Source organism: Miscanthus floridulus, chromosome 1 (assembly GCF_019320115.1).
Source record: "Miscanthus floridulus cultivar M001 chromosome 1, ASM1932011v1, whole genome shotgun sequence".
Lineage (NCBI taxonomy): Eukaryota > Viridiplantae > Streptophyta > Magnoliopsida > Poales > Poaceae > Miscanthus > Miscanthus floridulus.
In genome coordinates, this window is record NC_089580.1 from 47,181,301 (window position 1) to 47,207,757 (window position 26,457).

The 26,457-nt window shown below is 43.2% G+C and overlaps 2 protein-coding genes across 3 annotated transcripts; one reads left to right on the forward strand and one right to left on the reverse strand.

Moving 5' to 3' along the window:
• Positions 1-1,236: 1,236 nt before the first annotated feature.
• Positions 1,237-6,499, forward strand: LOC136510971 (uncharacterized). Of its 2 annotated transcripts, none has more exons than XM_066505254.1 (5): positions 1,237-2,305; positions 3,139-3,603; positions 3,736-4,761; positions 4,979-5,141; positions 5,335-6,499. In XM_066505254.1, exons 1-5 carry the CDS (start codon positions 1,268-1,270, stop codon positions 6,261-6,263), a joined length of 3,621 nt encoding a protein of 1,206 aa, XP_066361351.1. In that variant the 5' UTR covers positions 1,237-1,267; the 3' UTR covers positions 6,264-6,499. The 2 variants fall into 2 exon arrangements, with proteins under 2 accessions (XP_066361351.1, XP_066361385.1); XM_066505288.1 differs by having other exon boundaries at positions 4,997-5,141.
• Positions 6,500-12,027: 5,528 nt separating this feature from the next.
• On the reverse strand, positions 12,028-23,809 carry LOC136456192 (calcium-transporting ATPase 3, plasma membrane-type-like). Its single transcript, XM_066455975.1, has 22 exons — positions 23,484-23,809; positions 22,901-23,073; positions 22,391-22,564; positions 22,020-22,143; positions 21,813-21,913; positions 21,577-21,663; positions 21,093-21,188; positions 20,649-20,769; positions 20,417-20,545; positions 19,584-19,675; positions 19,364-19,475; positions 18,648-19,003; positions 18,304-18,539; positions 17,892-18,008; positions 17,470-17,480; positions 17,034-17,386; positions 16,719-16,773; positions 14,640-16,591; positions 14,391-14,549; positions 13,461-13,632; positions 12,847-13,145; positions 12,028-12,592 (listed from the first exon to the last, which is right to left on the reverse strand). The coding sequence occupies exons 1-22, from the start codon at positions 23,569-23,571 to the stop codon at positions 12,323-12,325; spliced, it is 5,277 nt and encodes a 1,758-aa protein (XP_066312072.1). The 5' UTR covers positions 23,572-23,809; the 3' UTR covers positions 12,028-12,322.
• Positions 23,810-26,457: the final 2,648 nt, after the last annotated feature.

A 26,457-nucleotide genomic window follows, 5' to 3' on the forward strand; every position in this document is an offset into this window, starting at 1 on the left:
CCATGAAGGCAATCTGGAAAAAAAATCGATTACTTTGAATTGATTGTTAATGTCCTGTCTGATGGATGTAGGTTGGATTGATTGATTGTAAGCTAGGGAAGCAGGCTGTGATACCTAGCTTTGGGGGCAGTGATGTTTACTCCAAAGAGGTATATCTTTTTCTGCTGCTCAATACTCTTGTGGCATTTTCAAACCAATTCTTTGTTGAACACTCTTATTGATTTCTATGGCGCTGGATCTAAAACTTACCTAGCACAAATCCTAGTTTAATTTTACAGTAATCTACACCTATCAGCTCTCTATATTTTTGTTCCATTTCATCAAGATTTTTACCAACAGCTTACGGTATTTGCCTCTGTCTAGTGTTTGTTTTTTCCTCGGTCTTTTTTAGTTTTTCTTCTTATGTTTTTACAGTGTGAAATCATAGAATATGTATCTTTGAATGGTAGTGCAGATATTATAGAGTACATTGTGTTCAAAAATTTTCATTAGTTATAGTGCTGCTTCTCTGATCTGATATCCCAACATTGATATAGGTTTGTATAAAGGAGAAAGAAGAGAAAACATTGCAGCTTCTCCAACTAGAAAAGTGGACACATTCCTAGACTTCAACAGCAACATGGCTGCTTCTCTGAACGGGCTTCCTTTTGTTTTCTGCATGTCTCTGAATGGGTTGACCTGTGTATTCTGACGGGATGCAGTTCTGTTAATGGATGTTGGGTTTGGGAACCCGTTGTGGGATGTTGATCTATTTATGTTTTAGTTGACAGATTTCCCAATGTTTTATCTGTCAGATTTTTTTTCTGCTGAGCTGTCTACTTTTGATTGGGCCAAAATATGATAGATTTAAGGTTGAAAAATCTATCAACCGTTGTCTAGACAGACCCTTTAAGAATAAAATATAATTTGAAAAGATCAAAAATAGAGAAATGGCACTGGGTCTCGGCCCGTCTATCCTGCCCTTCTATGAGGAAGGCCCGGATCTGTGTTCGCCTTTGTCACTGGCCTAAGCGCGCGGCCGATCTTTACGGACAGCACCGCATCGTGGCCCATCACGAACACGTGGGCTCAAACCCACAGTTGCTACCGCAATAACCCACTGGCACTACAGCCCAAAAAAGCTGAAACCCACCACGTGCTCTTCCTCCTCCTCTAGTCCGCTCTGCTCTCTTTCTCAGTCTCTCCAGTTTCGCCCCTCGGGAAATTCCCCGTCGATCCCGCGCACCATTTCGAAACCCCACTCCAGAATCCCCATCGTCCCAGGCCAATGCCGCCCACGCGCCGCCGCCCCCGCCCCCGCCGTGGCGCGACCCCCGCCGGCGGCGGCGACGACTCTGTCCCCTCCTCCGCCGCCGACCTCCTCGCGCTTGCCGCCACGCTCATCCCGGCCGCCGCCACCGCCGCACTCAAAGCCCCGCCCCAACTCAAGCAGCTCGTGCACTCCCTCCCCGTCTCCCACCCGCTCCTCCTCTCCCTCCCGCAGGCACTCGCCCTAGCCCTCGCTCCCCCCTCCGACCCCGACGCCGGCTCCGTTTCCGACGCGCCCCCGCCCCCACCCCCTCCTCCGCGCTCCGCCGCCGTCCTCCTCCACCTGCTCGTCACACACCCCACCCACCCGCCACGATGGGCCGACCTCATCTGCCCGCTCGCGCTGCTCCACGCCCGCCTCGCGCTCCTCGCCAACGCCGACCCGCCGGTCGCGGCCCTCGCCGCCTCCTGCTTCGAGCTCGCCTGGCGCGCCGACGCGCCGGGACGCGAAGCCCTCGTCGCGCAGACGCTGCCCTACCTCGTCGCCCTGGCGCTCACCTCCGGCTCCAGCGCCAGGCCGGTCCTCCGCCGCCTCTTCGCGTTCCGCGACGCGCTGCCGCTGCTCGACTACGACGACGACCAGAGCATCTCCGACTTCAAGATGCTCCTTCTGCGCTGCTTCGCCTCGCCGCTCTTTCTCAAGGCCGAGGAAGGGAGGAAGTTCCTCGCGCTCGTGCTCGGGGTCAGCGAGGGGGTCGCCAGGGAGGGGCTGGAGCTCATCAGGGCGCAGGTGGGGTTGACGGGGGGCAAGCGCGCCGCGGTGGTAGCCTACGGGGAGGTCATCTTCAGGGCGTGGAAGGACGGTGGCTGGGTCCGGGGGGAGGTCGGCGAGGCGTTCCTGCAAGGGATGATGGAGGGCGCCGTACACGCCGGGAGCAAGGAGGTGGCCAAGGCGGCCAGGAAGATCCTGTCGCCTTTCGTCGAGCAGAGAGCCGTTGCTGGGGTTGAAAAGTTGGTGTTCCGGCTTGCCGAACCTGTGCTGTTCCGTTCGTTGCAGGTATATATCTTGCCTTGTCTTTTGTCTTGTGGTGGTGGGCAGTGTGTGTGACTACTAATAATTCCAGCAGGAATGGGATAAAATTGTCAGATAATAGAAACACTGAATGGAATTGCTTACTCTGTCGATTATATGTTATTACCCTTCAATTGAATTTAGGCAGAAGATTAATAGGATGTGAAGTTTTGACATAATGTTTTCACATACTAGCCTACTCTGAAGAATACTCAAGTAACCTATGACATAACACAGCCCATAGTTTACTGAACATTGCTGATGCTTAACCTCCATATATAAGCATGGTTGACCACAACAGAGTTCTTAAAGGCACTATGTGCTAGTCTGACAGCAGGGTGGCATCTAGTGCCTAATCGCGTTCCTAGGAAAGCTAGGTGGTGCTGTTTTAAGGTGCCTAATCACATGCTCCATTCGTTTTATCACATTTTGTTATGTTCCTGACTTCACGCATTAAGAAGCTGAGAACTCATTCTTTACTATGATACACATTAAGGAGCTGAAAAATCATTCTTTACTATGATTAGGTTATTAAGAAATGTAGGATATTATTGGTTACTATGGTACACTAATGCTATGTGTAGTGTATTATATTCCTCTCATGTCCCCAATAAATCATGAAATGTCAATGCCATGAAAAACTCGATAAGCTTAAGTTGAATTCAACTTGATTGTTAAAAACTGGACTAATTATTTGTTTAGTTTTCTGCTTTACAGTTCATCATTGAGCATATATTATGTTATATTAATGATAATATCTGGCTATTTACATTTAGCCAGATTTCTTTGCCTTATCTGAACTGGATACTGCTTGGCAGGTCGCAAACTCCAATGTGCGCCATAATGCTTTGCATCTTCTATTAGATTTGTTTCCCCTTGAAGATCCAGATGTGACAAAGGATGTTAATGATCCTCTTCTAGAGAAGCAGTTCTTCTTGATAGACAAGCTCCTCATGGATGAATACCCAGAAATAAGAGCAGTTGCAGTTGAAGGAATCTGTCGTATTCTTAACCAATATTGGGAAGTTGTCCCTGCCCCCACTATTTCAAAATTTCTGAGTAAAATTGTTGACGACATGTCCAAGGATTCTTGCAATGAGGTTCGGCTATCAACACTTAATGGTCTCATATACTTGCTTGACAATCCACAAAGTCATGACATACTGAAAGTTCTACTTCCAAGATTAAGCGATATGATCTCAGATACTGCTATGTCTATCAGAGCTGCTGCTGTTGATCTTCTTTTAGCTATTCGTGATCTTCGATCATTCCAATACAATAAGGTATGGTACTTTTTACAAACTATGCTATGAACTTAAATAACCTTAAGATCTATAATTTGTTTCCTTCGAGCATATTAGAGTGTTCTTTTTATATCTTCAAGAAGGCTGTTTATATTCCCTTCTCTGTTTCAGGTTGTTGGTCTGGGTACTTTATTGTCTTCACTTGCAAATGATCATCCCCGCATTGCTCAAAAAATTACAAAGCTCCTCGTTCCTTCTTATTTTCCATCAAAGTTGAGCCCAAAAGAAGCATGTGCTCGCTGCATTGCACTAATCAAGAGGTCACCAACAGCTGGGGCAAGATTTTGTGAATTTGCTCTGTCTGAAGGGTCATCCCCAAGGTCTATTGTTGATCTAGTCAAATATTCAATTACTCTCGCATTATCACAATCAGGATGTAGCTCAGATCAGATTGATGGCCTTATTATTGCTTCAGTCAATCTTATAAAAAGCTTATCCGACGAGCGCTCTAGTTTGGCTGCTTTGCGAGAATTCTTTGCAAATGCGAAGTTAAGGTTGGTCCTTCAAATTGCTGTTTCTGAGGGTGCTCGGACTGCCCTTCTTAGTATAGTTCCAGTTGTTTTACCTGATGATCTATCTGTGCTGCATGAGGAATGCATGGATATAGTTGTGAATGCTGCTAGGATTTCAAAGCAAGAAGAATATCAGGAAACAGTGCTGGAAGCACATAAGTTGATAGTTTTGGGTGACTGGTCTGATGAGTTGTTTGAAGCATTGACTAATACTCTGCAATCTAAAGCCTCTGATTTTGCTGAGATCTATGGAGTTGAACCTCCTCCATGCCCTGTTGCATCTTCAAGGAGGAAGAAAGGCAAGGCACTTAAGAAAATACCGGTACGTGACAGTGTTGTTGGAAAGGGGTCATCCAAATCAAAAGTCAGTAATGAAGAGCTTGCTGTTGCAGCGGGGGCAGCATGGCAGATCAATGAAATAGTAAAATCTAAAGACTTGAGAGATGCCTTTCTTCAATCTTCTTATTCAGAGATTGCATTGTCTTCCCTGAAGGTCATTTCTCAAGTGTACGTCGAGCAGTGCCTATATTTGGACTCTTTAGACCTTGCACCTGTATTGGCCTATTTGAGTCTGGCTACATGTAATGACCTTCCAGATGTTAATCAAACTGGAAGCTGCTTTGAGGTGAGTTCCAAATTTCCACCACACTTGGATCTCACAGTTTCTACTAAAATTTTGATAGCCAGTAATCATCAGTAGGAATATCATTGTGAACTGGTAATAAAATTTGCTAACTGCACTTGGGTTGATAGCTTTCCGACAGTTATGTATCAATCATATTTTCCTTTTCCATTCTATTGTTAAAGATCTACTTTATTTGGATAATTTTTTTTTACTATAGGAAATTTCATTGTTTCAGTCCTCAACTGCAAATCAGTCACTGGACCATCTGCTCAATTGTTTCGACAAACTTCTAAATGGAACTGTTAACAATCCACCATCAAAATCGAACAAGAATGGAAAAGCTTCACGATCAAAAGACCAGCAGAAAGGAGCATCTGAAGGTATAGCTACACCACATTTTACAATTTCTGATGTGAAAAATCTATTAAACTTACTGTTACATTAAAAAACCAGAATGTTTGTATTATCTTCTGAAAACATGCAAAATAATGTAATTAACCTATCTGTTGTTACCAATATCTGTGTATAATGTTACTGCCGGCTAAGTGGGTGATGTACTTAATGCAAATGCAGTGAAAGGCACGTTTAATGCGATTATGCTGGGCACTTCAATTCTCAAGTTTATTGTTGACACAACTATGAAGCCCGTCAATGATGATAAAATAAGGTGCCTCAAATTTGCATCATCCTACATAAAATATGCAATATCATCCATCAAAAAGCATCAGGAACAGAGTTCATCTTTCAAGGGGGATGATCTGAAGGACACTTTGTTGCTTGTACGGAGCTCCTTTACATACACAGCCAAGCTACTTCATTTGGTTTTATCAAGCTCACCTGAGGAGTCAAGCCCTCCAGAGGAAGCCTTCTTCCTTGCAAATGATCTTCTTGATCTTGTGCCAGCTGTCGAGTCCTTTGCTGGCTCAAGATTTGCACTCAGCATAGTTTCTATTCTGAAGCAATGGCTGCCTCTTCTCTTGTTGGGTCTTGTATGCCGGTGGCTAATTGGACCACATAATGAAATGGCACCCAACGTCTTCCACTTCGCTGACTCTGTCTTACCACTGTGGGTCACTGCCGTGGCAAAGAATGAGATTCTTGATTCCAAAGAGCCTGGCCAGGACGAGCAAAGCAATCCGGCTGCAGAGGGTGAGGACTCACCGTTATGCAGAAAGCTAGCAGAAATGATGGCGATTCTTCTGAAGAAAGGAAGCCCCAGAATCCTTGATTGCGTGAGCGGAGTCCTTCTGTCCACTTTCCAGTTGACGCTGCAAAGATCAGAGTATGATATTGTCTTGGGCATGACTCTTTTCGTTTGTGACAAGTTGCTAGGGAACAACTCCCTAGCATTGGAAAAGCTGCAGCTTACTCGTGACTTTCTTCGTGAGAATTTCCTTGAGATTGATAGGTATGTCAGCGATGAGCTTGTTGATGATGACGATTCGAGGCAGCAACTGGAGAAAGCAAAAGCACTGATAAGATCGGTTCTCACCGATGTCTGATTGATGTACATACCAGTTGTAAGCAACAAATTGGTGACTTGCAACTGGATAGTATGTCACGGATGGGCCTCCGGCTGTTTATTGAGTTGGGCCACACTAGCTGTAAGGGCCAGTAAGACGGCCTGCGAGCCGCGTGGCTGTAGTGTTTGGGCTCGGCCCGTTTTTGTCGTTGAACTGATGAAATACTCGCTGTGGGAGGATGGGAAGTCAGCGAATAACAAAACCTAATTCCCGAATCCTTTTCCTCCTTCTGTTGCTTGCTCGAGGCGGCGCCTTCGCCGTGCACGCCGGTGAACCCATCTATCTGGTTAGGGTCGTGACATTTGGTACAAGAGCCATCCGATCCATCGCTTTTTTGGGTTCGTAAAATCCCGTCGCTGACGGTTGAATCCCGAACAGCAGCGAGGGCGTACGCCAAATCTCCCGCATCTCCACCGCCGGATCTGCCATCGTCGCCGTTCAACTTACCTACCACCTCCTTCCCCTACCTCCATCCGCGCCGATTCCACTGTGCTGGCTAGTTTCCACCCTGCAGATCTATTTTCTTTCCGATTTCCCATCGATTTTAGCTTCTAGTCGATCCGCCGCCACTGCCATCCAAGCCAACCCACTCGCTGGCGCGCAAACCCAAACCCCCAACCCTCACCTCCCGAATGGTGATCGCCGAAGAAAAGCTAGATGCGCTCAGCGCGCAGATGAAGTCCATGCTTCTGCTCATGGAGTCCTTCAATCGTTGGCGTCCTGAGGTCGATCACGCATCCACCGAGCTGATCATGGAGATCAAGACTCTCACGTCGCGCGTGGAGGCGTTGGAAGCGCACAACGCTCCGCCATCAGCCCCGAAGCGCGAGGAAGAGGGGCGGGCCACGGGCCTCGGCGCTGCAACATCACCACAGGGGCATGATGGGAGGACTCTGGTCCTCACTCATCCCCTGGCCAATGGTCAGTCATCCACCCCCAATTTTCCAGTTCATTATCATGCTGCGCCTACCTCCAATGATTGTCGTTTGCCTAAGGCCCAGTTTCCCAAATTTGATGGGTCTCATCCAAAAGTCTGGAAAGAAAAAGCGGAAAAATATTTTGATATGTTCAATGTTCCTGTGCATCGTTGGGCTCAGTATGGCACCCTTCATTTCAAAGGGCATGCTGCTTTATGGTTACAAACTTACGAAGCACAACATGGGGTAGATAATTGGGTTGAACTTTGTATTGCTATTGAGTCTAAATTTGGCAAAGATCTATATCACAACTCTATGTTAGAATTACTAAGCATTAAGCAAACCTCTGATGTTCAGGACTATTATGATAGATTCCAAACTGTCATGCATAAAGTGCTGGTTCATAACAATCAATTAGATGATGTTTTCTTTGTTAGCAAATTCCTCCAAGGGCTACATCCTGAAATCAGAGCTGCTATTGTTTTACATAAGCCGAGAACCGTTGATGTGGCTCTGTCACTGGCTCTTATGCAAGCTGAGGTGTTGGAGTCTCAACCCAAGTATTTTGGCAAGCGCCATTACCAGGAGTACAACAAGTTTCCAGCCAAGCCACCTCAGGCAGCAGCACCTGGTATTATGGGCGCCACTCCAGCTGAAGACGCCAAACCCAAGTGGGAGGACAAATGGACTACACTCAGAGCTCAACGCCGTGCTCAAGGCTTATGCATGAAGTGTGGTGAGAAATGGGGCCAGAATCATAAATGCCCTGATAAGGTGTCCCTCCATATCCTAGAGGAAGTTATGGACCTTTTTCCAGAGGCCAACAAGTCTGAGCCCACCTCTGAAGAATCCAGTGAAGACGAGGTCTTTTCTTTATCTCAAGCTGCAACAGTGGGGGTACAAGGTAGGAAAACCATCAAAATCACAGGCTTGGTCAATAGTCAGGAAATTTTGATCTTGGTTGACTCAGGCAGTTCCAGCTCCTTCCTCAGTCAGAAGACTGCTGACACCTTAAAGTGTGATCTCACATCAGCTCCTCCTGTAACAGTCACTGTGGCTAATGGTGAAAAGATTCTAAGCCAACAGTAGGTCCTCAATTTCACTTGGTGGACTCAGGGGCATACCTTCTCTACCAACGTCCGCATTCTTCCATTACCTTACTATGACATGGTGTTAGGTATGGATTGGTTGGAGAGATTTAGTCCTATGTGGATCCACTGGAAGAGAAAATTATTGCGGTTCACTTATGCTGGGCAGAGAATTAGTCTCAAAGGAGTCAAGGACCAGCTGTCTACATGTCACAAGCTCAAGGCAAGAAAACTGAGAGGTCTGCTCAGAAAAGGGGGAGTAGCTCAAATGATACATCTCTGTCAAACACAAACCACCCAACCCACCCAATCCATTCCACCATCCATCCAAAACCTTGTTGACAGCCATGCCCACCTTTTCAAAGACCTTGATTCCCTTCCACCACCCAGAGAGTTTGATCACCACATTCCATTGATTCCTGGTGTCAAACCAGTCAACATCAAGCCTTATAGATATTCACCTTCCCAGAAAGATGAAATTGAGCGCCAAATCTAGGAAATGCTCACCAATGGCATTATCCAGCCCAGCCATAGCCCCTTTGCCTCCCTAGTTCTTTTGGTAAAGAAGAAAGATGGCAGTTGGCGTTTCTGTGTGGATTACAGATAGTTCAACAACATCACTATCAAGGACAAGTACCCTCTGCCAGTTGTGGATGAACTCTTGGATGAACTCAATGGAGCAGCCTGGTTCACTAAACTGGATATGCATTCGGGCTACCATCAGATCAGACTACAACCAGTTGATGAAGAGAAAACAGTCTTCAAAACACATAATGGGCATTGGGAATTTCGGGTGATGCCCTTTGGGCTCACCAATGCCCCTACCACATTTCAATCCTTAATGAACACAATTTTCAAGCCCTTGCTCCACAAGTGTGTGCTGGTATTTGTCGATGACATCTTAATCTATAGTCCAACACTAGATGCCCACTTGCAACATTTGCAATAGGTTTTTCAGATCCTCCAGCAGCATCAGTTCTTCCTCAAGCGCTCTAAGTGCTCATTTGCCCAACAGACTTTGGAGTACTTGGGACACATCATCAGTGCCGAGGGAGTAGCCACAGACCCCAAGAAAATTGAAGCGGTGGCCAACTGGCCCACTCCAACTGATCTCAAACAGTTAAGGGGATTCCTTGGATTGTCTGGTTATTACCGCAAATTCATCAAGAATTATGGCCTTATCAGTCGATCATTAACTGACCTCCTCAAGAAGGATGTTCTCTTTCACTAGACCCCACAATTGCAAATGAGTTTTGAGGCTCTCAAGCAGGCTTTGATCTCAGCCCCTATTCTGGTCCTACCAAATTTCAGCAAGCCCTTCACCATTGAGACAGATGCATCCTCCACAGGAGTGGGTGCTGTGCTTTCCCAGGACAACCACCCTGTGGCTTACATTAGCAAAGCACTTGGACACAAAACTCAAACATTATCTACATATGAAAAAGAATGCCTCGCACTCATTTTGGCAGTTACCAAATGGAAATCCTATCTGCAACATCAAGAGTTCAACATAGCCACTGATCATAAAAGCCTGATCCATCTGGGAGAACAAAAGTTACAGGAAGGGATGCAGCACAAAGCCTTTCTCAAGCTCCTAGGTCTGCAGTACAAGATAGTGTACAAGAAAGGGTTGGACAACAAGGCTGCTGATGCTTTATCTCGGCAAGCTCAACCTAGCACAGTGGCAACTATCTCTACCAGTACACCCAGGTGGCTAGAGATCATAGTGGAAGGTTATACCAAGGATGATTAGACCAAGCAACTGTTCATAGAACTCAGCATCACTGGATCCAATGATAAAGGTTTCACCTTATCTGATGGTCTCATCAAGTATAAAAACAGAATTTGGCTGGGCAATCACACAGAAGCACGTGAGGCAGTGTTATTGGCACTGCATTCTAGTGGTCTGGGAGGCCACAGTGGCATTACTGCAACTTATCACAAGGTGCGCACCCTGTTTGCCTGGCCCAATTTGAAGCAGTCTGTCATTGACTTTATCCACGCTTGTGAGGTATGTGCCCAAGCTAAACCTGAACATTGTCGTTTGCCCGGTTTATTGCAACTGTTGCCTATTCCCCAACACGCTTGGCACACTATCAGCCTTGATTTCATCGAAGGTCTACCCAAGTCCAAGCAATTTGACACTATTTTGATCGTTGTCGACAAACTAACCAAATATGCCCACTTCATATGCCTCAGCCATCCCTACACTGCCCTGTCTGTGGCTCAAACCTTCATCTCCAGTGTCTACAAATTGCACGGAATGCCCTCTGTCATCATCTCAGATAGAGATCGCCTCTTCACTAGTAACCTATGGCAAGAGCTTTTCAAACTTACTGACACCACACTCAACATGAGCTCGACCTATCATCCACAAACCGATGGTCAAATGGAACGCTTCCACCAGTGCCTAGAAACCTATCTTCGTTGTATGGTTCACTCATGTCCTCACAAATGGGCTCAGTGGGTCCCTTTAGCCGAGTTCTGGTATAATACCACCTACCACTCGGCCCATGGTCATACCCCCTTTGAGGCATTGTATGGCTATCCGCCCAAGCACTTCGGCATTACACTTACTGATGCCTGCTCAGTTCCTGATCTGGACGCTTGGCTCCAGTCCCGTAACCTCATGTTGCAGCATATTCAGCATAACCTAGCTCGCGCTCAGCAGCGTATGAAACATCAAGCTGACAAGAATCGCCAGGAAAGAACCTTCTCTGTGGGAGATTGGGTCTATGTCAAGCTGCAACCACATATCCAACAATCTGTTGCCCGTCGTACCAACCAAAAGCTCAGCTACAAGTACTTCGGACCATATCTGGTGCTCCAAACCGTGGGTAAAGTAGCATACAAACTTCAGTTACCTGCCAATAGTCAAATTCATCATGTTTTGCATGTGTCACAGCTCAAGAAAGCTTTACCTCCGAACACCACCCTGTCTACTGATGATGAGCTTCAGCTGCTATACATGCTGGAAGGTCTTCCACCATCCTAGGTACTGGATCAGCGGCTTCATCTGGTAGGCCACCGGGTTGTACTGGTTGCTCTGTTGCAACGCGAGTCCTGTCCAGTACATTGGGCTACCTGGGAGCGTGCCACGGATGTACCATCATCGATGCTGCAGTCAGCGGGTTCTGCATCGCGAGGGCGCGCTGCAGCTTAAGGAGGGGGAGATGTCACGAACGGGCCTCCGGCTGTTTATCGAGTTGGGCCACACTAGCTGTAAGGGCCAGTAAGACGGCCTGCGAGCCGTGTGGCTGTAATGTTTGGGCTCGGCCCGTTTTTGTCGTTGAACTGATGAAATACTCGCTGTGTGGGAGGATGGGAGGTCAGCGAATAACAAAACCTAATTCCCGAATCCTTTTCCTCCTTCTGTTGCTTGCTCGAGGCGGCGCCTTCGCCGTGCTCCCAGCCGCGCGTGCACGCCGGCGAACCCATCTATCTGGTTAGGGTCGTGACATAGTATTACTTAGGCATATGCATCTCTTTAAGCGTGTATATTCATTGCTGTAATGGTACAGCCCAGGGGCTCATTTGCATCACGCTGTTTTTTTTTTGTTTTTTTTTTATTTTATAACGGTGTCATTGTTCAACAAAGGCAGTGCAGTGACCATGTGATTGGATAGAAGAGCATTTCCAGTTTTCCACTGACAAGTAGAAATCAGAAATGAATTGTTTGAATCAAGCTAGAGATATAACTGCTGTTGCATTCAAATTTACAGTCTACTTACAACTGACACGTGTATAACTTATGTACCGATCCACGTTATTGTAACCCACCAGATGCCATTTCATAATACCGAATGGACGCTAGTGTATACAAGCCACAAGGCACTATTTGTAAGGAAAAAAAATTGGACAATTCAATATACAATTTAGTATGCCACCGAGAACCAACCCATTCTGTACTTATGGTGCAGTCAAACTAACTGTTTCTTCACAAATTGGTGCTCTGCTCCTATTCTTGTGCATTAGGTAAGGTTACAATAGTTAGCAGTTGGCGAAACTGATCTATTGCTCTTAATCTACATGATCATGATATTCGTCCACTGTCTTCATGAGGTTCCACAGGAATCAGTTTGATGGCAGCAGCAATGGGCATCCCGAGGAGGCCAAAGAGAATGCTGACCAGCCATTGGAGCTGGGTGAGAGGTGTGGTGTTGGCAAAATCTCCTAGGTACTGGACGAGGATGAACTGGAAGATGATGGTGCCAGCGAGGATGCACATGAAAATGGAGTTCTGTGGCAAGCCCTTGATAACATTGATCTCCTCCATGTCTCTCGAGCTTATCTCATTGAACACCTACATGGTATACACAGATTCAGCACTGGAAAGCTATATTGTTAGAAACCAAAAAAAAAAAAAAAAATCGCATCATTATCCTGTCTTTCCAACTCTTATCTGTTCTGTTCCTTGTCCGGTACTCTAGAATGCTAAACCAAGGAATGGCCTCCTCATTTCTGCCCAGTTTCTCTTATCTCTGGTACTTTAATCTCTACTGAATAGACTACGGTAGAAAACTAGGTAAAGTGAGGATTTCGTGATGGTTGATTTACCTGGCAGAAGACGAAAGTGTTGAATATGATTGTATTTAGAACAGTATCAGCTTCAGAGCCTTCGAGCCCAAACAAGTATTCCCCTTGAGTTTGTAGATACCAAATGACCACAAACTGGAATATTGACTGCCCCACAATATTCCTCCACATCACGTTTGTGATGAATTTCCCTGCCCTTCCAACTGGTGATTTCTTCATTAAGTTATCATCAGGTGGTTCAGTTGCAAGTGCAAGCGCTCCTAGGGTATCCATGATCATGTTAACCCAAAGAAGTTGAACAGCTGTCAGTGGAGCATCTCCTGGCATGAGAACATGTATATCATGAGATGGAGAGGTGATAACTTAACACTATTGAATAAAACTTCCTCCGATCACATTGAGACCATTAACACGGTCTTCAATATGACACTTTGACTAACAATATCTAGAAAAATATATTATTTTAAATGGAAAGAAATATATTTATAGAAGTATTTTTCTTAGTGAATCTAGCAATGTCAATCTTTTAATATCAATCTATATAAAACTTTAACATCGATATCAATAGTAAAAGTGTAAAAAGTTAACTTAAAACCTAGATGGACTTATATTTGTGATTATAGAGGAAAATATACCTGTAAAGCACGCGGAAGAGAAGTTAACCAGAAGTGCGACAATATTAACAGTCAGCTGGAACTGCACAAACTTTTGGATGTTGACATAAACAGATCGTCCCCATTTGGCTACTGTTACGATGGTGGAGAAATTATCATCAAGAATAACAACATCAGCGCTCTCTTTTGCTACCTGCGTAAAGCAATTTACAGAGTCTGGTAGTAAATGTTTGTGCTCTGGAACCTATTCAGATCATGGAGGATACAGAAGAGCTTATTTTCAGGGTGAAAAAGAGCACCCCCCCCCCCCCCCCAACAACACACAACACACACATAAAATGGCAACAACCAGTAGAGGATATATCACCTTTGCATATGTTTATTTTATTGAATTGTTATCAGAAATTGCATTAAAACCCATATTGTACTAGGAACTACTACCTTTTGGTCACAATTAAAAGTTATTGATGTTTGTAATTTTTAAGGTTTCATAAAATATTGTCCTAAACAACATGTTCTTGTGACTGGAGGAAGTAGTTGAACACTGATACTTGACAAGCCATACAGGCCACTGTTTATTTGCATCAACATTGCACTACATCATATGTTGATGAAACACACATCATATGTGTGGCAGCCTCTATGAATTTTGGTGGAGGGCCTTGATAACAGAATTTGAAGATATACTTCTACCCATGAATGGGCTTTCCTCTAGGAAATTCTTATTGAGAATGCAGCCATTACCAATGAACACATGTGCAAAGTACATACTACTGATCAATCAGTCGTGGAGTAAATAGATGTGACTTCAAGGTGGAAACCAGAGTATGAAGTCAAGATTTAGGTCTACTTAGCTTGCAAAATCTTGCAAGATTATATCTAAAAGATGAAAGATTTGTAGGCTCCAAATATCTCGAGGATATTATACTCATTGCTTAGTGATATTATTACCTCAGTCCCTGCAATTCCCATGGCAAGTCCAATATCTGCCTCACGTAGTGCTGGTGCGTCATTTGTACCATCACCAGTCACGGCAACAACCTCATTAAACGTGGTACGCAAGTGTTTCACAAGTGTATGCTTATCAAGTGGTGACGATCGAGCCAGGACCTTCAGCACACAGGCATACTGGCTCATGAGGATTTCCTATATGGATAAAAACTTGCAAGCTAAAGATAAATTATTAAGTACATGGCAAACCTGCATCTTTGGAATTAACTCAAGGAGTTCTTTGGGATTTTTCTCTCTGAACTCAGCACCTTCAATGGCAATACCATCCTCAGTAAGTATACCACATTCACGAGCAATTGCCTTTGCTGTATTTATGTTGTCTCCTGTAACCATTCGAACGGCAATGCCAGCAGACCGGCAAGTTGCCACAGACTGCCTGACACCTGGACGAACAGGATCTTTGATCCCAACAATACCAATGCATGTGTATCCTTGTAGCGGTATTTGCTCATCAATGGAAAAGCTATCATCCATTTCCTGATAAGCAAGGCAGAGTGTCCTGAGTGCTTCTTTAGAAAAGGTTTCAATGATATCACTGAGTTTCTTTGTAGCTGTTTTATCAAGTGCAACAATAGTACCTCTGGCATCTATGAATTTATCACAGGCAGCCAAGACTACTTCTGAAGCACCTTTACAATGTGCACGGTATCCTCCACCAGGAAGCTCGAGAATGATGCTCATCCTCTTTTTTGTTGAATTAAAAGGCTCGACTTTAACAATCTTAGTTTCCTGCCGTTTTTCTTTGAAGTCTCCGCGTATTGACAATGCAAAGTCCAACAAAGCAGCCTCAGTTGGGGTCCCTAGTATCTGACACTTCCCATCTTGGTTAATCACCACTTCACCAGCAGTGTTGTTAAAAATGGATTCCAGAAGAATTTGCAAAGCAAATTCTGGGAGTTTGGAAGAAAAACTTGAAAGCACTGGTGGATTGGTCACTTCCATGACGTTTCCACATATGCAAGCCTTCATGACAGACATGCGATTAGTTGTAAGAGTTCCTGTCTTGTCACTACAGATGACTGTGGCTGAGCCCATAGTTTCACAGGCAGCTAACTGTCGTACCAGTGCCTTCTCATTCATCATCTTCTTCATTGCAAATGCAAGGCTCAATGTCACTGCTAAAGGCAACCCCTCAGGAACAGCAACAACAACAATTGTGACTGCAATGGCAAAATGTTCCAGTATCTCCAGCACGTCTTCTCCAGACCAGCTTAAAAGAAGCCCATCAACGTATTTCTGGCCCACTAGCCCTTGCGAGAGGATAACAAAAGTTAAAAGGGCAAAAAACAGACCAATATTTCCAATAGTATTTGCAACTCCATTTAGTTTACCCTGCAGCGGAGTTTCATCATCCCCACTTTCAGTGGTGGCAGCCATTAGTTTGCCCCACAGTGTTCGCATCCCTACTGCTGTAACCAGCATTTTGCATGACCCATCTAGGACTTTAGTCCCTGACAAAAGAAAAGGGTTATCTTCATTTATGACAACAGGTTCACTCTCACCAGTTAGGCTGGACTCGTTGATCAATACAGAATACCCAGAAATAAAGAGGCCATCTGCAGGAACCTGATCTCCAACAGCTAGGTGGACAACTTCACCAGGAAGAAGATCATCCATCAATATCCTTTGTCTGAACCCATCTCTGGTAACCTGAATAGAAATTTTCCTTTTCTCTTTGTCCAGATCCCTGAATTGCGAAGACTGCTGATAATTGCTCGTCGCAGTAACAGAAACAACCAGGAGGATACTTGTAAAAATTCCAATGCCATCATGGGCACCACTCGGCCACCCTTCTGTGGCAACGCCAACAACAAAAGATACAAGGGCACATGCTATAAGAATTACAAGAGTAGTATCTTGCAGCGCCTCCCACACAAATTCCCACAAGCCGCGGACCTCACTCTCCGTGAACTTGTTCGCTCCATACATGTCCTGCCTTCGATTCAGGCTGCACTCATCTGTGGTGATTCCATCAGCTAACGACGCCGCCAACTTGTCTGCGATCCCATCCAGCTGGCCAAGCACAGTCAACTTTTCAGCGTCACGATTTTCAACGATTGATGCTAGGTCATCGGCAGAGATCTGAAACCCAGCAGCTTTAACACCTTCAGGAACGACACACTCACCCTGAAGTGAAACACCTGAGTAGATGTGTTTTGGGCAACATGCTTAGATAACAGCAGCATTGAGGACCGGATTGAGGTCAGAAAATGTGACATCTTGGAGTCCAAGTTATACGATGAAGCAAATGAACCATTGCGCAATTACCATGTTCGCTCTGCAGTGTGGACTTCCATACAAGCACAGCAACACGTAGCTTCTCCTGCCACACAGGAAGAAGAAGCCATGAGTTTTGCTACAGTGAACAAAACTTTTTTGGGGGTGATATAAAAGGTTTTAAGAAATAATTTCTAATGAAAATCTGTGACACTAGGAAATCTCAAATAATTATTGGCATAACATGCTACATATCATAGGTTATCCTGGGGCTCTGGGCCCATAAAAAAAACTTATGATGAAACAAAAAGATGATAGATGATCTTCAAAATTCAAAAAGATATATGCAGGGTGAGAGATACGGACACGGTGGGCCCGCTTGCAGAGGTCGCCGGCGGGGAGGGGCCCGAAGCGGAGGCGGCCGTGAGGGCTATTTGGCCGCCGCAGCGCAGCCCCTAACCCCGACCGCGGCCATGGGACCCGGCGGCCGGAGCAGGGAGCTGGTGATGCGCCGGGGAGGGGGAGGGGGGCCCCCGGCCGAGCGTCGACGCCGCTGTGCATGATTGCCGTCTCCCCCTTCCTCCCCTTTGAGTATGCTTGCTGAATTTTTCTGACCACGTGACGTGCAGGAATGAAGCTGGCGGGCGGACTGACAGGTACAAGCACAAGCACCGGGTAGTTCATTCTCTTGTCCGAAAAATCTCGCTCCCGCTGTGGCCCTGTTACTTATTGGGAGGAAATTCTGTTTTCTTTTTTAACTAAGGCACATAATTATCACTCCATTTATGAATATGACCAATACGTTTTGGATATCTACATGTATAACAAGAAAACCATTAATTTGTTTTTGGAGAGTAACCCTGACCTTGCTTTGCTTGTTTGGTCCTCTGTCCTCAACATAGCAAATTCAGATCCCTATCCAAAAAAAAAGGAGGAAACAACATGGCAAATTCATATGCACTTCACATACACGGTCCTTTTTTTTCCTATGAACTTACGGTAAATTTCCTGTTCGGGAGTACATTATTTTGATCTTGAACTGTCCCGTTCAAGAAAAGCAAAAAAGAAAAAAAAAGAAAATAATAATTACTGGACGTCTTTACCTGAGAGTTGAGGTGATATATTTACATATTACACTCATCAAGAATAAAGTTACACGTACAACACTTGGCTAAGTGGGTAGCATACCCATAGTTACAGAATTGCCAGTAAGTCCTATCTTACAAGTTCTTATTACACTTCGTGAAGAAAGCGTCAATTGGGATATGTTTTCCTTCTTTAGAAGACTTCAGTTTCTTCTTGGGTGTGGGTGTAGTAGAGCATGGTCTTTCAGCCAGCCTGCTGAAAACAGAAGAAGACGAAAAGATGTTATGAAACGTTCATATCATCTCTGAGTGATATCAGGAGAATAAAATAAAGGCTATACTACTATGGCAACATGAATCATTTAGTAGGTTCAAAACATAAATGGAAAAAAACGAAGCATGTATTAGTATAGCAACAAGGATGGCACCAGACGGATGAAGCCAAGTCCTACCAAAAGTAGCTCACACCAGTAAGAAACAATTCAACGGCCTAGTTTGTAACAGCAGCAGAAAACAACATATCTGTAGCAGAAAACAACAGACATAGATACCTCTCGTTTGATATGTGTCTTGTACCGTCCACTGCTTCTTCATGCTGGAGTGTTTCAGCCAAGTGAAAATCTGAATGTTCTAGTCTCTCCTCCTCAAAGCCTGGAGGTAGTTCAAATCCACAAATGGAACAAATGTAGCCATCGATCCATGATTGCTGATCAGGTTTGCTTGATGAAGCCACAGCCTTCGGACTGGTCAAGTTATCAGGTTCATTCAACTTCTCAGTGGGCGCAACCTTATGAAAAGTAAGGTTCACTTATGAATTTGCGTATGAAGACATGGACAGAAAAGTCCACCCTTTTTCGTTAGCTGTGAAATAATAGAAATTTTAATTCAGACAAACCTTTGCACTGGAAGACACATCATCTAACTTTGTTCCACCTAACGGGTTGCTTAGGACAGCCTCATTACTATAATTGCCTAAACTCCTTTGTTCAGGAATAAAACAGCTCTCATCATTTAGGAAGAAATCCTGTTGATCTGTGGAAACACCTGTGCCAGCATCAAGTACCAAGTACTCCTCCTTGGTTGTGAGAGTAATAGAATCATTATCCTGCCCTGAGGCATTAGTGATTCTCTGAACATTTATTCCATTGACATTTGAGTTACTGTTTGATGAACGAAAAAATAAATCTAGTGTCTTTTGTGTTGAAGTAGATGGATCATCCTTCTCATCATGCAGCTGAGACATCCGCAATCCTATTAGTTTGTATAAGGGTAACTGTCAGGTCTGACTTCCTCGAGCAGCAAGAACAAAAAAAATGTCAAATGCAAATAGCATAGTATTGTCCAAACAGAATACATGACATCAAAATATAACCAAACAAAAAATGACAGTCACTGCAGTCCAATTTGATAAGGTAAATGAAACATGCACTATGACAGAACCACATGACTTTTAGCTGTCAAAGCAGCTAAACGAACTTGAGGACAAACAAAAATTTGTCATATGAGCTAAGAAGTTATTAGAAGCAAAAAGCCAATCCTGTAGGAGTTTCACACAATTAGTAGTCATAAAGTTTGATCCAACTAAAATAATTTAGATGTGCACACACTAACCCATCAGTCTCAAAGAAAGAGGCATTTCAGCCTTAAGCAACTTTGTAGCATAGACCAGGATATCTTCCTTGGAGTTGATGTAGTTCCGTGTAGTTACTGCCCTTGTCCGAACCTGATTCAGATCATTGATCAATCTAGTAATCCATGAAAAAAAAACCATCTCTCTTGGTTCTTGTTACAGAAAAATCAGTCAACAACTATTAGAATGGGAGAACCAAACCTCAAAATCTGCAGTCTTCAGTTTGAGTGTTAGTGTCTTTCCCTTCAAACCCTCCTTTTGCAAATCATCAGTTAAATTTTCTGCAAGGCTATCTGAAAATAGATAACAATGCGGCGAGTCATGCGGCGAAACATGCTAGCATCCTATCACCAGGTGCAATATCACATGAAGTCCTGATGACATCTTTACTGTTTTACAGGGTTTATTCCCACAAAATCATTCCTGAGCACATGAAAAGGTACTGGTATATACCACTACAGAACTCACAACAAAATGTAGGCTACAAATACAATCATAACAGGAAAATGCTGGTAAGGTACCCCCTCCATTCCAAATTATAAGTCGTTTTGGCTTTTCTAGATACAATGCTTTTACTTTGCATCTAGACATAATGTATATCTAGATGCGTAGCAAAAGCTATGTACTTCGAAAAGCCAGAACGACTTACAATTTGGAATGGAGGGAGTAAATCTTATTATTACTTCCATAAATTTGCATGATATAGCAGCAAAGAGACTGGGCTTTGATATTTCTAAAACGTTCAAACTGACCTCTGAAGGTTCGACAAAGAACATCCATAATGTATTACAAATTGTGCTTTTACAAGTACTCTGATAGGTTGCATGATTCAAAATCAAACTAATGTACAAAATGTTTACTGACATTTGAATACGCGGGAATGTAATTGAGAAGAAATTGCTAATAGAGCAAGCAGCCTTCTGCAGTGAAACTAAGTTGTTTTAGCACAAGAGATCTGAATTGATGGCAAGATGCTACCAATTGAGATGTGTAATCATCAGGCCTCAGTTACACAAATAAGTTAAGATGTTTACCTAATTTTTCGAAAAGCAAAGAAGAATCATTTGTTGCTGTGAAAGTTCGCTCGCAACTGATACTTTTCCTTTGCCTTTGCTCTGGGGTTTCTGTACCTCCTAACCCAAGACCAACCGAAAGGAAGAAATCTGAAAACATAGGATTCAACTTGAATTCTGAGATCTTGCTTGGATAAAATAGCTTTCTAAAAGCTTCAAAAGAACAGCAAACATGTATAATTAACATACGGACCAGCTGAGCCTTCCGAAAAAAGAGCACATAAAAAAGCAGCCTTTTGCAGCATCTCCTGACATGTACTGATTCCAAGAACCTGACGTAACATCTGTTCTGTTACCTTACCTATGCCACCTATCTGCATACAAAGATTTTGAAATAACAAATCATTTTTTTTCCTTTTCACAAATAACCAAAGAAAGGCCAGCATCAAGAAGTGAACAACATTACATCATAAGCAAAGAAATAAAACGTGAGTTCATAAATGCATAGAGAAACTATTATCAGGATTTGTACCTCAGATCTGTGGGAGAAAAGTGTGTACAATAGTTACAACACATCTTACAGTATAACCAAATAAATGTCCAAATACAAAGCGGAAAACAAGGTTAAAAATGGGACAGTAAAACAAAAAGGAACGATTTTTTAATAATTATATAATAAAGTAAAAAACGGAATTACCTTTCTTATAGGCAATGTAGATACAAATGTCAACACAGCTTCCCGGTCATTTGGCAAAATAAACTGCCCATTGGGCTTGTTAATATCAGAGCAAACCTAGAAAAAAGATAGAAAAAGGGAAAGGAACCTTGTAATTTTGCTGTAGGATAAGCTACACCAACATGAATAAGAACAGAGGACGATTAAAAAAAAAGAGTAGACAGGATGAGTTAACCAAAAAGGTCCCCAGTCATGCTTGCTAAACAACTGCTTCAAAGGCAACAGATATTGGTTGTGCAAAGCAAATGCTTTGCCAGTACTCCAGTACAACCCAATTAGTTTATTAGTTATTACCTAATTCTATGTTAAGTTGTTAACCCAACAAGGCATTCAATGAAATACTGATGAAGAAGGCACACAGAGATTAAAAATAACACAAACAGGGCGTTGCCACTTTCGAGGTAACATTCAAATGAGAGAAGTAAACAAAACTTCAAGGTCTGACCTTCGCAATCATACGGTTTGGAGCAACCCCAGCACTACATGTTAGACCAGTTTCCTGGTGAATGGCAGACCTAAGTTCAGTAGCAACCTAAGAAAACCAGTGTGATGTGATCAGTAAAAAATATCATGTAGTACGAGAATGTTGGGAGGAGATTAAATTGATAAGCAAATCAAATCACGTGCTCCTGGTAAGTAAAGCATCAGGAAGCTGTGACAGTTAGAAAGGCTCATGATTACCTCCTCGCCTGTAATGCCTCTCTCAGTGCAAACATTAGTTATGTTGAGGTATGCTTCATCAAGACTTGTTGCAATGAAGTTGGGATCATACATCTGGAAAACTAAGGGCACCAATGCTTCAATAATCAGTTCTTCTCAGCAGATCTTAGCATTATATGTTTCAAGTTCCTTCTGTAATGATTAGATTAGCAGTATTATTTTACAAACCTCTTCTTGTCAGCTCGCTATAATGAGTATATCTCTCAAAGTTTGGTGGGACAAAAACCAAGCCAGGACATAGTTTGCATCCAATAAAACCAGGCATCGCTGCACGTACTCCAAACTTACGTGCCTGAATCAGTGAATCAATTACACAATCCATTAGATAAAGGGGACTGCTGTTTCTACATTTACCAAACGACAAAAAACAAAACTAACACCACTTTGGCCCATCCAGTTTCCAGTCTATAACACTGAAATGCAACGTTGAAATTTCAATCAACATTTTCAAATACAACAACTGAACACATAATTTTTTCTTCTTTTAGTGATTAAATTAAAAGTTTTTCGTATATTTCATAATAAGGTAGTATGCTCACCTCATAACTGGCAGTAGCTATCATAGACATGCTACCAACTGCCAAGGGTTTTCCCTTCAAGGATGGATTCTCCAATGTCTCAACAGCAGCATAAAAGGCGTCCATGTCAGTGTGAAGCCATATCTTTGAAAGATCTCGTGAAGCTTCCAACTCTAACATTTTCTTCTCAGCAACCTGAAAATTATGTTGTCATGTAGGGATAAATACATAAGAGAGGAGAAATAAAATGGCATTAGTAAAATATGGAGCACACATACATTAATCATTACATTGGCTTGGTACAAATTCTGTTTGATGCTGTGAAACAAAGAGCATTACATCAAATGCACAAGAAAACATTGATGAATTGACCATTTGATTTTACCCTGAAGGAATCACATATTTTCTGTTGTATCTTTGTGGTGTTTTATGACCATCAACCAATGTGTAGGAGACTGAAGCATGGCTTACAAATTATATGACCAAAAAGGTGACAGACAAAAGCTAGCATGAAAATGTGTTAGTCCATACCTTCTGAAAATGTGATATGTCATTATCAGTCAATGCTGCACATTGCGCACGGAGATGTTCAATCTTTTGTTTGGTGACTGCCTCCTTCCTCTGCTCATTTTCGAAATATTTTGAGCCCTTGCTCATTTCATAGATTACCTTCTGCACCTTCTCTTTGTCAACACCCTCCATTCCTAGTGCAACACCACAAGAGAACAATTACAAAAATCGCAAATAAACTTCATAGCATAGATGACATTATACGCTTACAGTGGCCATGACTAGCAAAGTACCAGTCTACTGGACAAAAACAGTACATACCACTAAAGTCCGATAGCCCTTTATATTGTGAAAAAAGGAGAAAAGGGCATTAAATGAAGAAAACGAACGGAACTAATATCGTGCCATACGCAAATGTTACATGTATCTTGACTCATCTGATGGCAAAGTGAAAGATCAGCTCCAGATTTGTTCTAACATTATGCGGCCCAACTAGTAAAGCACTTATGGCGAAAATTTACCCGTAGGTTTCGTGTTAAGCCGGCGCCGTGTCAAACCCCGGAAAACCCCCAATATTGAGCGAGCAGAGAAAGTGCGCCCGTACCAGCTTTGGCGTTGGTGTATGCGGTATGGTAAGACTGCCACGGCTGATCCCCTCCGCCTTCCGGTGGCGTCCCCGCCGCGGCCGACATCTCTGCGGTCTCCGACAAGGTCTTCACCAATCACCAGAACAGGGGGCTCGGGTGCGCGCGCGCAGGGAGTGACTCTGGTAGTAGTCTGGTTAGGTTAGGTCTGAGATTACACGCCGGGCGGGGCGGGGCAGGGGCGGAGAGACGGAGCCGGCGGCTGGTTCCGCCGACGGCGGCGCGCGCGCGAGAAACTGGAGAACGCGGCGGGGGCCCTGTAGAAGCGCCACAGGGTGTCACTTTTTATTTCGAATACGTTTTTTGTTTGACAACATTTCGAATACGCTTTGTTTCAACTTCAAAAAAAGAATACGCTTTGTTTCCTTAGAGACGGCCTCCAAAATCAGCGTATGAACGTAATTATATAGGGTCAAAATTGCCAACAATAGCATTAGAGTGGAAGGGCCAACGAGTACTCCCCCCAATCCCAGAAAAATAGGACATGATTGGTTGCTTTGGTGATAAAGAGTCGAATGTAGAGGCAGTCTAGGATTATGAGATTCATGCTTAAATTGTACACACAGTCGTGTTTGGTTGTCTTTGTTGTTAGTCCAGTACGAGACGTGATCTTGTTTGGTTGCATGCATGGATAAGAGTTTTGAGTGTGTGACACATGAGCCCTTATACCATGGGTGTATCGTGTCGTCTTGCATCACGAGGGAAGTGGAAATTGAGAAGACAGAGCCGTGCGGGATGGTGGAGGGCAGCGGAATGAAACGAAGCAGACAAAATGTGCAAGGCGGAGAATCAAACATGATAGAAGAATGAGATAAAGCAGGCAAAGGGTGCAAGGATGGCCTGGTTCGGACAACCAATCAGCCCCATAGTCGTTCTACGCCTTAGGAGAACAAGTGCAAAAATGACCTACATCACCATCTGATCTGAATGAACGGCCAGCGAGCCAATCAGAATGCGACGTGTTTCCAGTCAACCGCCACCTCAGCACAGTCAACATCTGGCCTATATACCTCCTGTTCGCTTGGCTTATAAGCCATACTTTTTTGACCAACGAACATTATTTTTCTCTCACAACAAATCAGCCAGCAGTACTTTCAGCCATAACTTATCAGCCAGGCGAACAGGGCATGTTTTCAATCTACCCCTGTATTTTCCTTGAATCCATCTACTATTTTCCTTGACAAGACACTGAGAGAGGATTGATTTTTTTTGCCTATTTGATTGATGGGCCTGCCAGTGATGCCTACACGTGGCAGAGGATTGAACAGTTTGGAAGGTTCCATAGAAGCATCACAAAGAACGTTTTTATACTACAATAATATTTTGTAACCAAAAGTAACAAGAAGAGCTGGTTAACAATCTAGTTTCACACGTTACAAATAGGATTGTGAATCAATCAGCGATACTGAAGGGGGTTCCTGCAAGTGCTATTGCAGCGCGCGGCGGGTGCCCAGAGCCAGAGGGGATCAGGGAAAGGTGCTTGAATATCGTCATGCTTTGTTCCCCTAGTTACACATGGATCATGCATTGTCACATCACATGATGCTTTTAGCGTAAAAAAATGATATGCTTTTAGCGTAAAAAAATGATCACCTGGTTTAAGTGTCTTATGCTCTTATTTGTTACTACCTCATGACTGCCACATTTAGAATATGGTCGGGTTTATGAACATGAATGGACGCTGGTATGAATTGAAGCCCAAACAAGGAAAAAGACCAGAGATACCACAAAGTGTCGTGCTGAACTTTGGTGGATTGTATGCAGACCTTTTAGGAGCACCCCAAATCAAAACTGAACAACTGGCGCTAAGCCAAGATCTTTTTCTGAAAGATATCAACACTCTCTACAGCTATCCTGATAACATTTCCAAGCAGCAGCTCCAGATGGCAATAGCAAGAATAATTGTCATGGTTTCTGAGGCTGTAAGGTTTATTCCGATATGTAATAGAATAGTCTCAGCTTGGCCCAATCCAACATCTCTTACAAAAGATGAAATAAAATATATGGTCACATGGGGGAAAATGTCTATGCTTATTATGTGTAAGTCAGTCAATCTCCAATGTTTTGGGCCCCTGATTTAGGACCAATTTTATCCTTTGTTTTCCTCTAACACCTCAACTTGGCTAATAACCCGGGGAGAAGCTAACGACTATAACTCAGGGAGAAGCTAACAACACGGCCAGCCACATATAACTATGCTTTGCTCTTGTTATATACAAGCCAACTACGTGGTATATAGACAAGCATGCATGATCTACCTACTCGGATGCAAGTATGTGCTACCACATGAATCAACTAATTTACTAGCATGCATTTTTAATGAATTATCTACATATGCCATTATGAAAGATAATACAAAGTAATCCCTAAATTTACATTCAGATTACCAATATGCGCCATTATGAAAAGAGATTAGAAAACACCTTTCAATTTGTATCTAAATTATCCACCTTAGCCATTATAAAAAAAAATTAACAAAGATATCTTTCAAACCTACATGTAAATGCAAATATAACCTATTACAAAAAATAATTCAATATCCATATTATGTGGTTAAGTTAAGGGTAAACATAATACTATATTCCACCATGTAGACCAAGTAAAAATGTATGCATTAGATAAATAATTATTTCAATATCATATGAAGCATGGAAAAATCTTAACAAAGCACATATCAATGACTGATAATTTTAAGTTATATCAATACTCCATGGTAATAAATTTCCTAAGTTTTATCTTAAACAAGTTTATACATTTTAAAGAAACGTAATGTCATATCAATATTAGTAACTTAATTTAAACACTATATATTTTATAAAACAATACTACTACATATATGATTTTTTGATATGACAAATTCAACATCTTGAGTACGTACCATGGTGCAAGGTGAAATGACTATTGAAAAAGTCAAATAAAATATATTTTAACTCT

Excerpts from the sequence above, each read along its gene's own strand:
- LOC136510971 (XM_066505254.1), top strand. The coding sequence starts at position 1,268 with ATGCCGCCCACGCGCCGCCGCCCCCGCCCCCGCCGTGGCGCGACCCCC. Across the intron at positions 3,604-3,735 it reads GATCATTCCAATACAATAAG|GTTGTTGGTCTGGGTACTTT; the intron begins GTATGGTACTTT and ends TCTCTGTTTCAG. Across the intron at positions 5,142-5,334 it reads GCAGAAAGGAGCATCTGAAG|TGAAAGGCACGTTTAATGCG; the intron begins GTATAGCTACAC and ends ATGCAAATGCAG.
- LOC136456192 (XM_066455975.1), bottom strand. The coding sequence starts at position 23,571 with ATGTCGGCCGCGGCGGGGACGCCACCGGAAGGCGGAGGGGATCAGCCG. Across the intron at positions 19,676-20,416 it reads TTTGCTTTTCGAAAAATTAG|ATAGCCTTGCAGAAAATTTA; the intron begins GTAAACATCTTA and ends ATCTATTTTCAG. Across the intron at positions 13,633-14,390 it reads TGGGAATTGCAGGGACTGAG|GTAGCAAAAGAGAGCGCTGA; the intron begins GTAATAATATCA and ends TGCTTTACGCAG.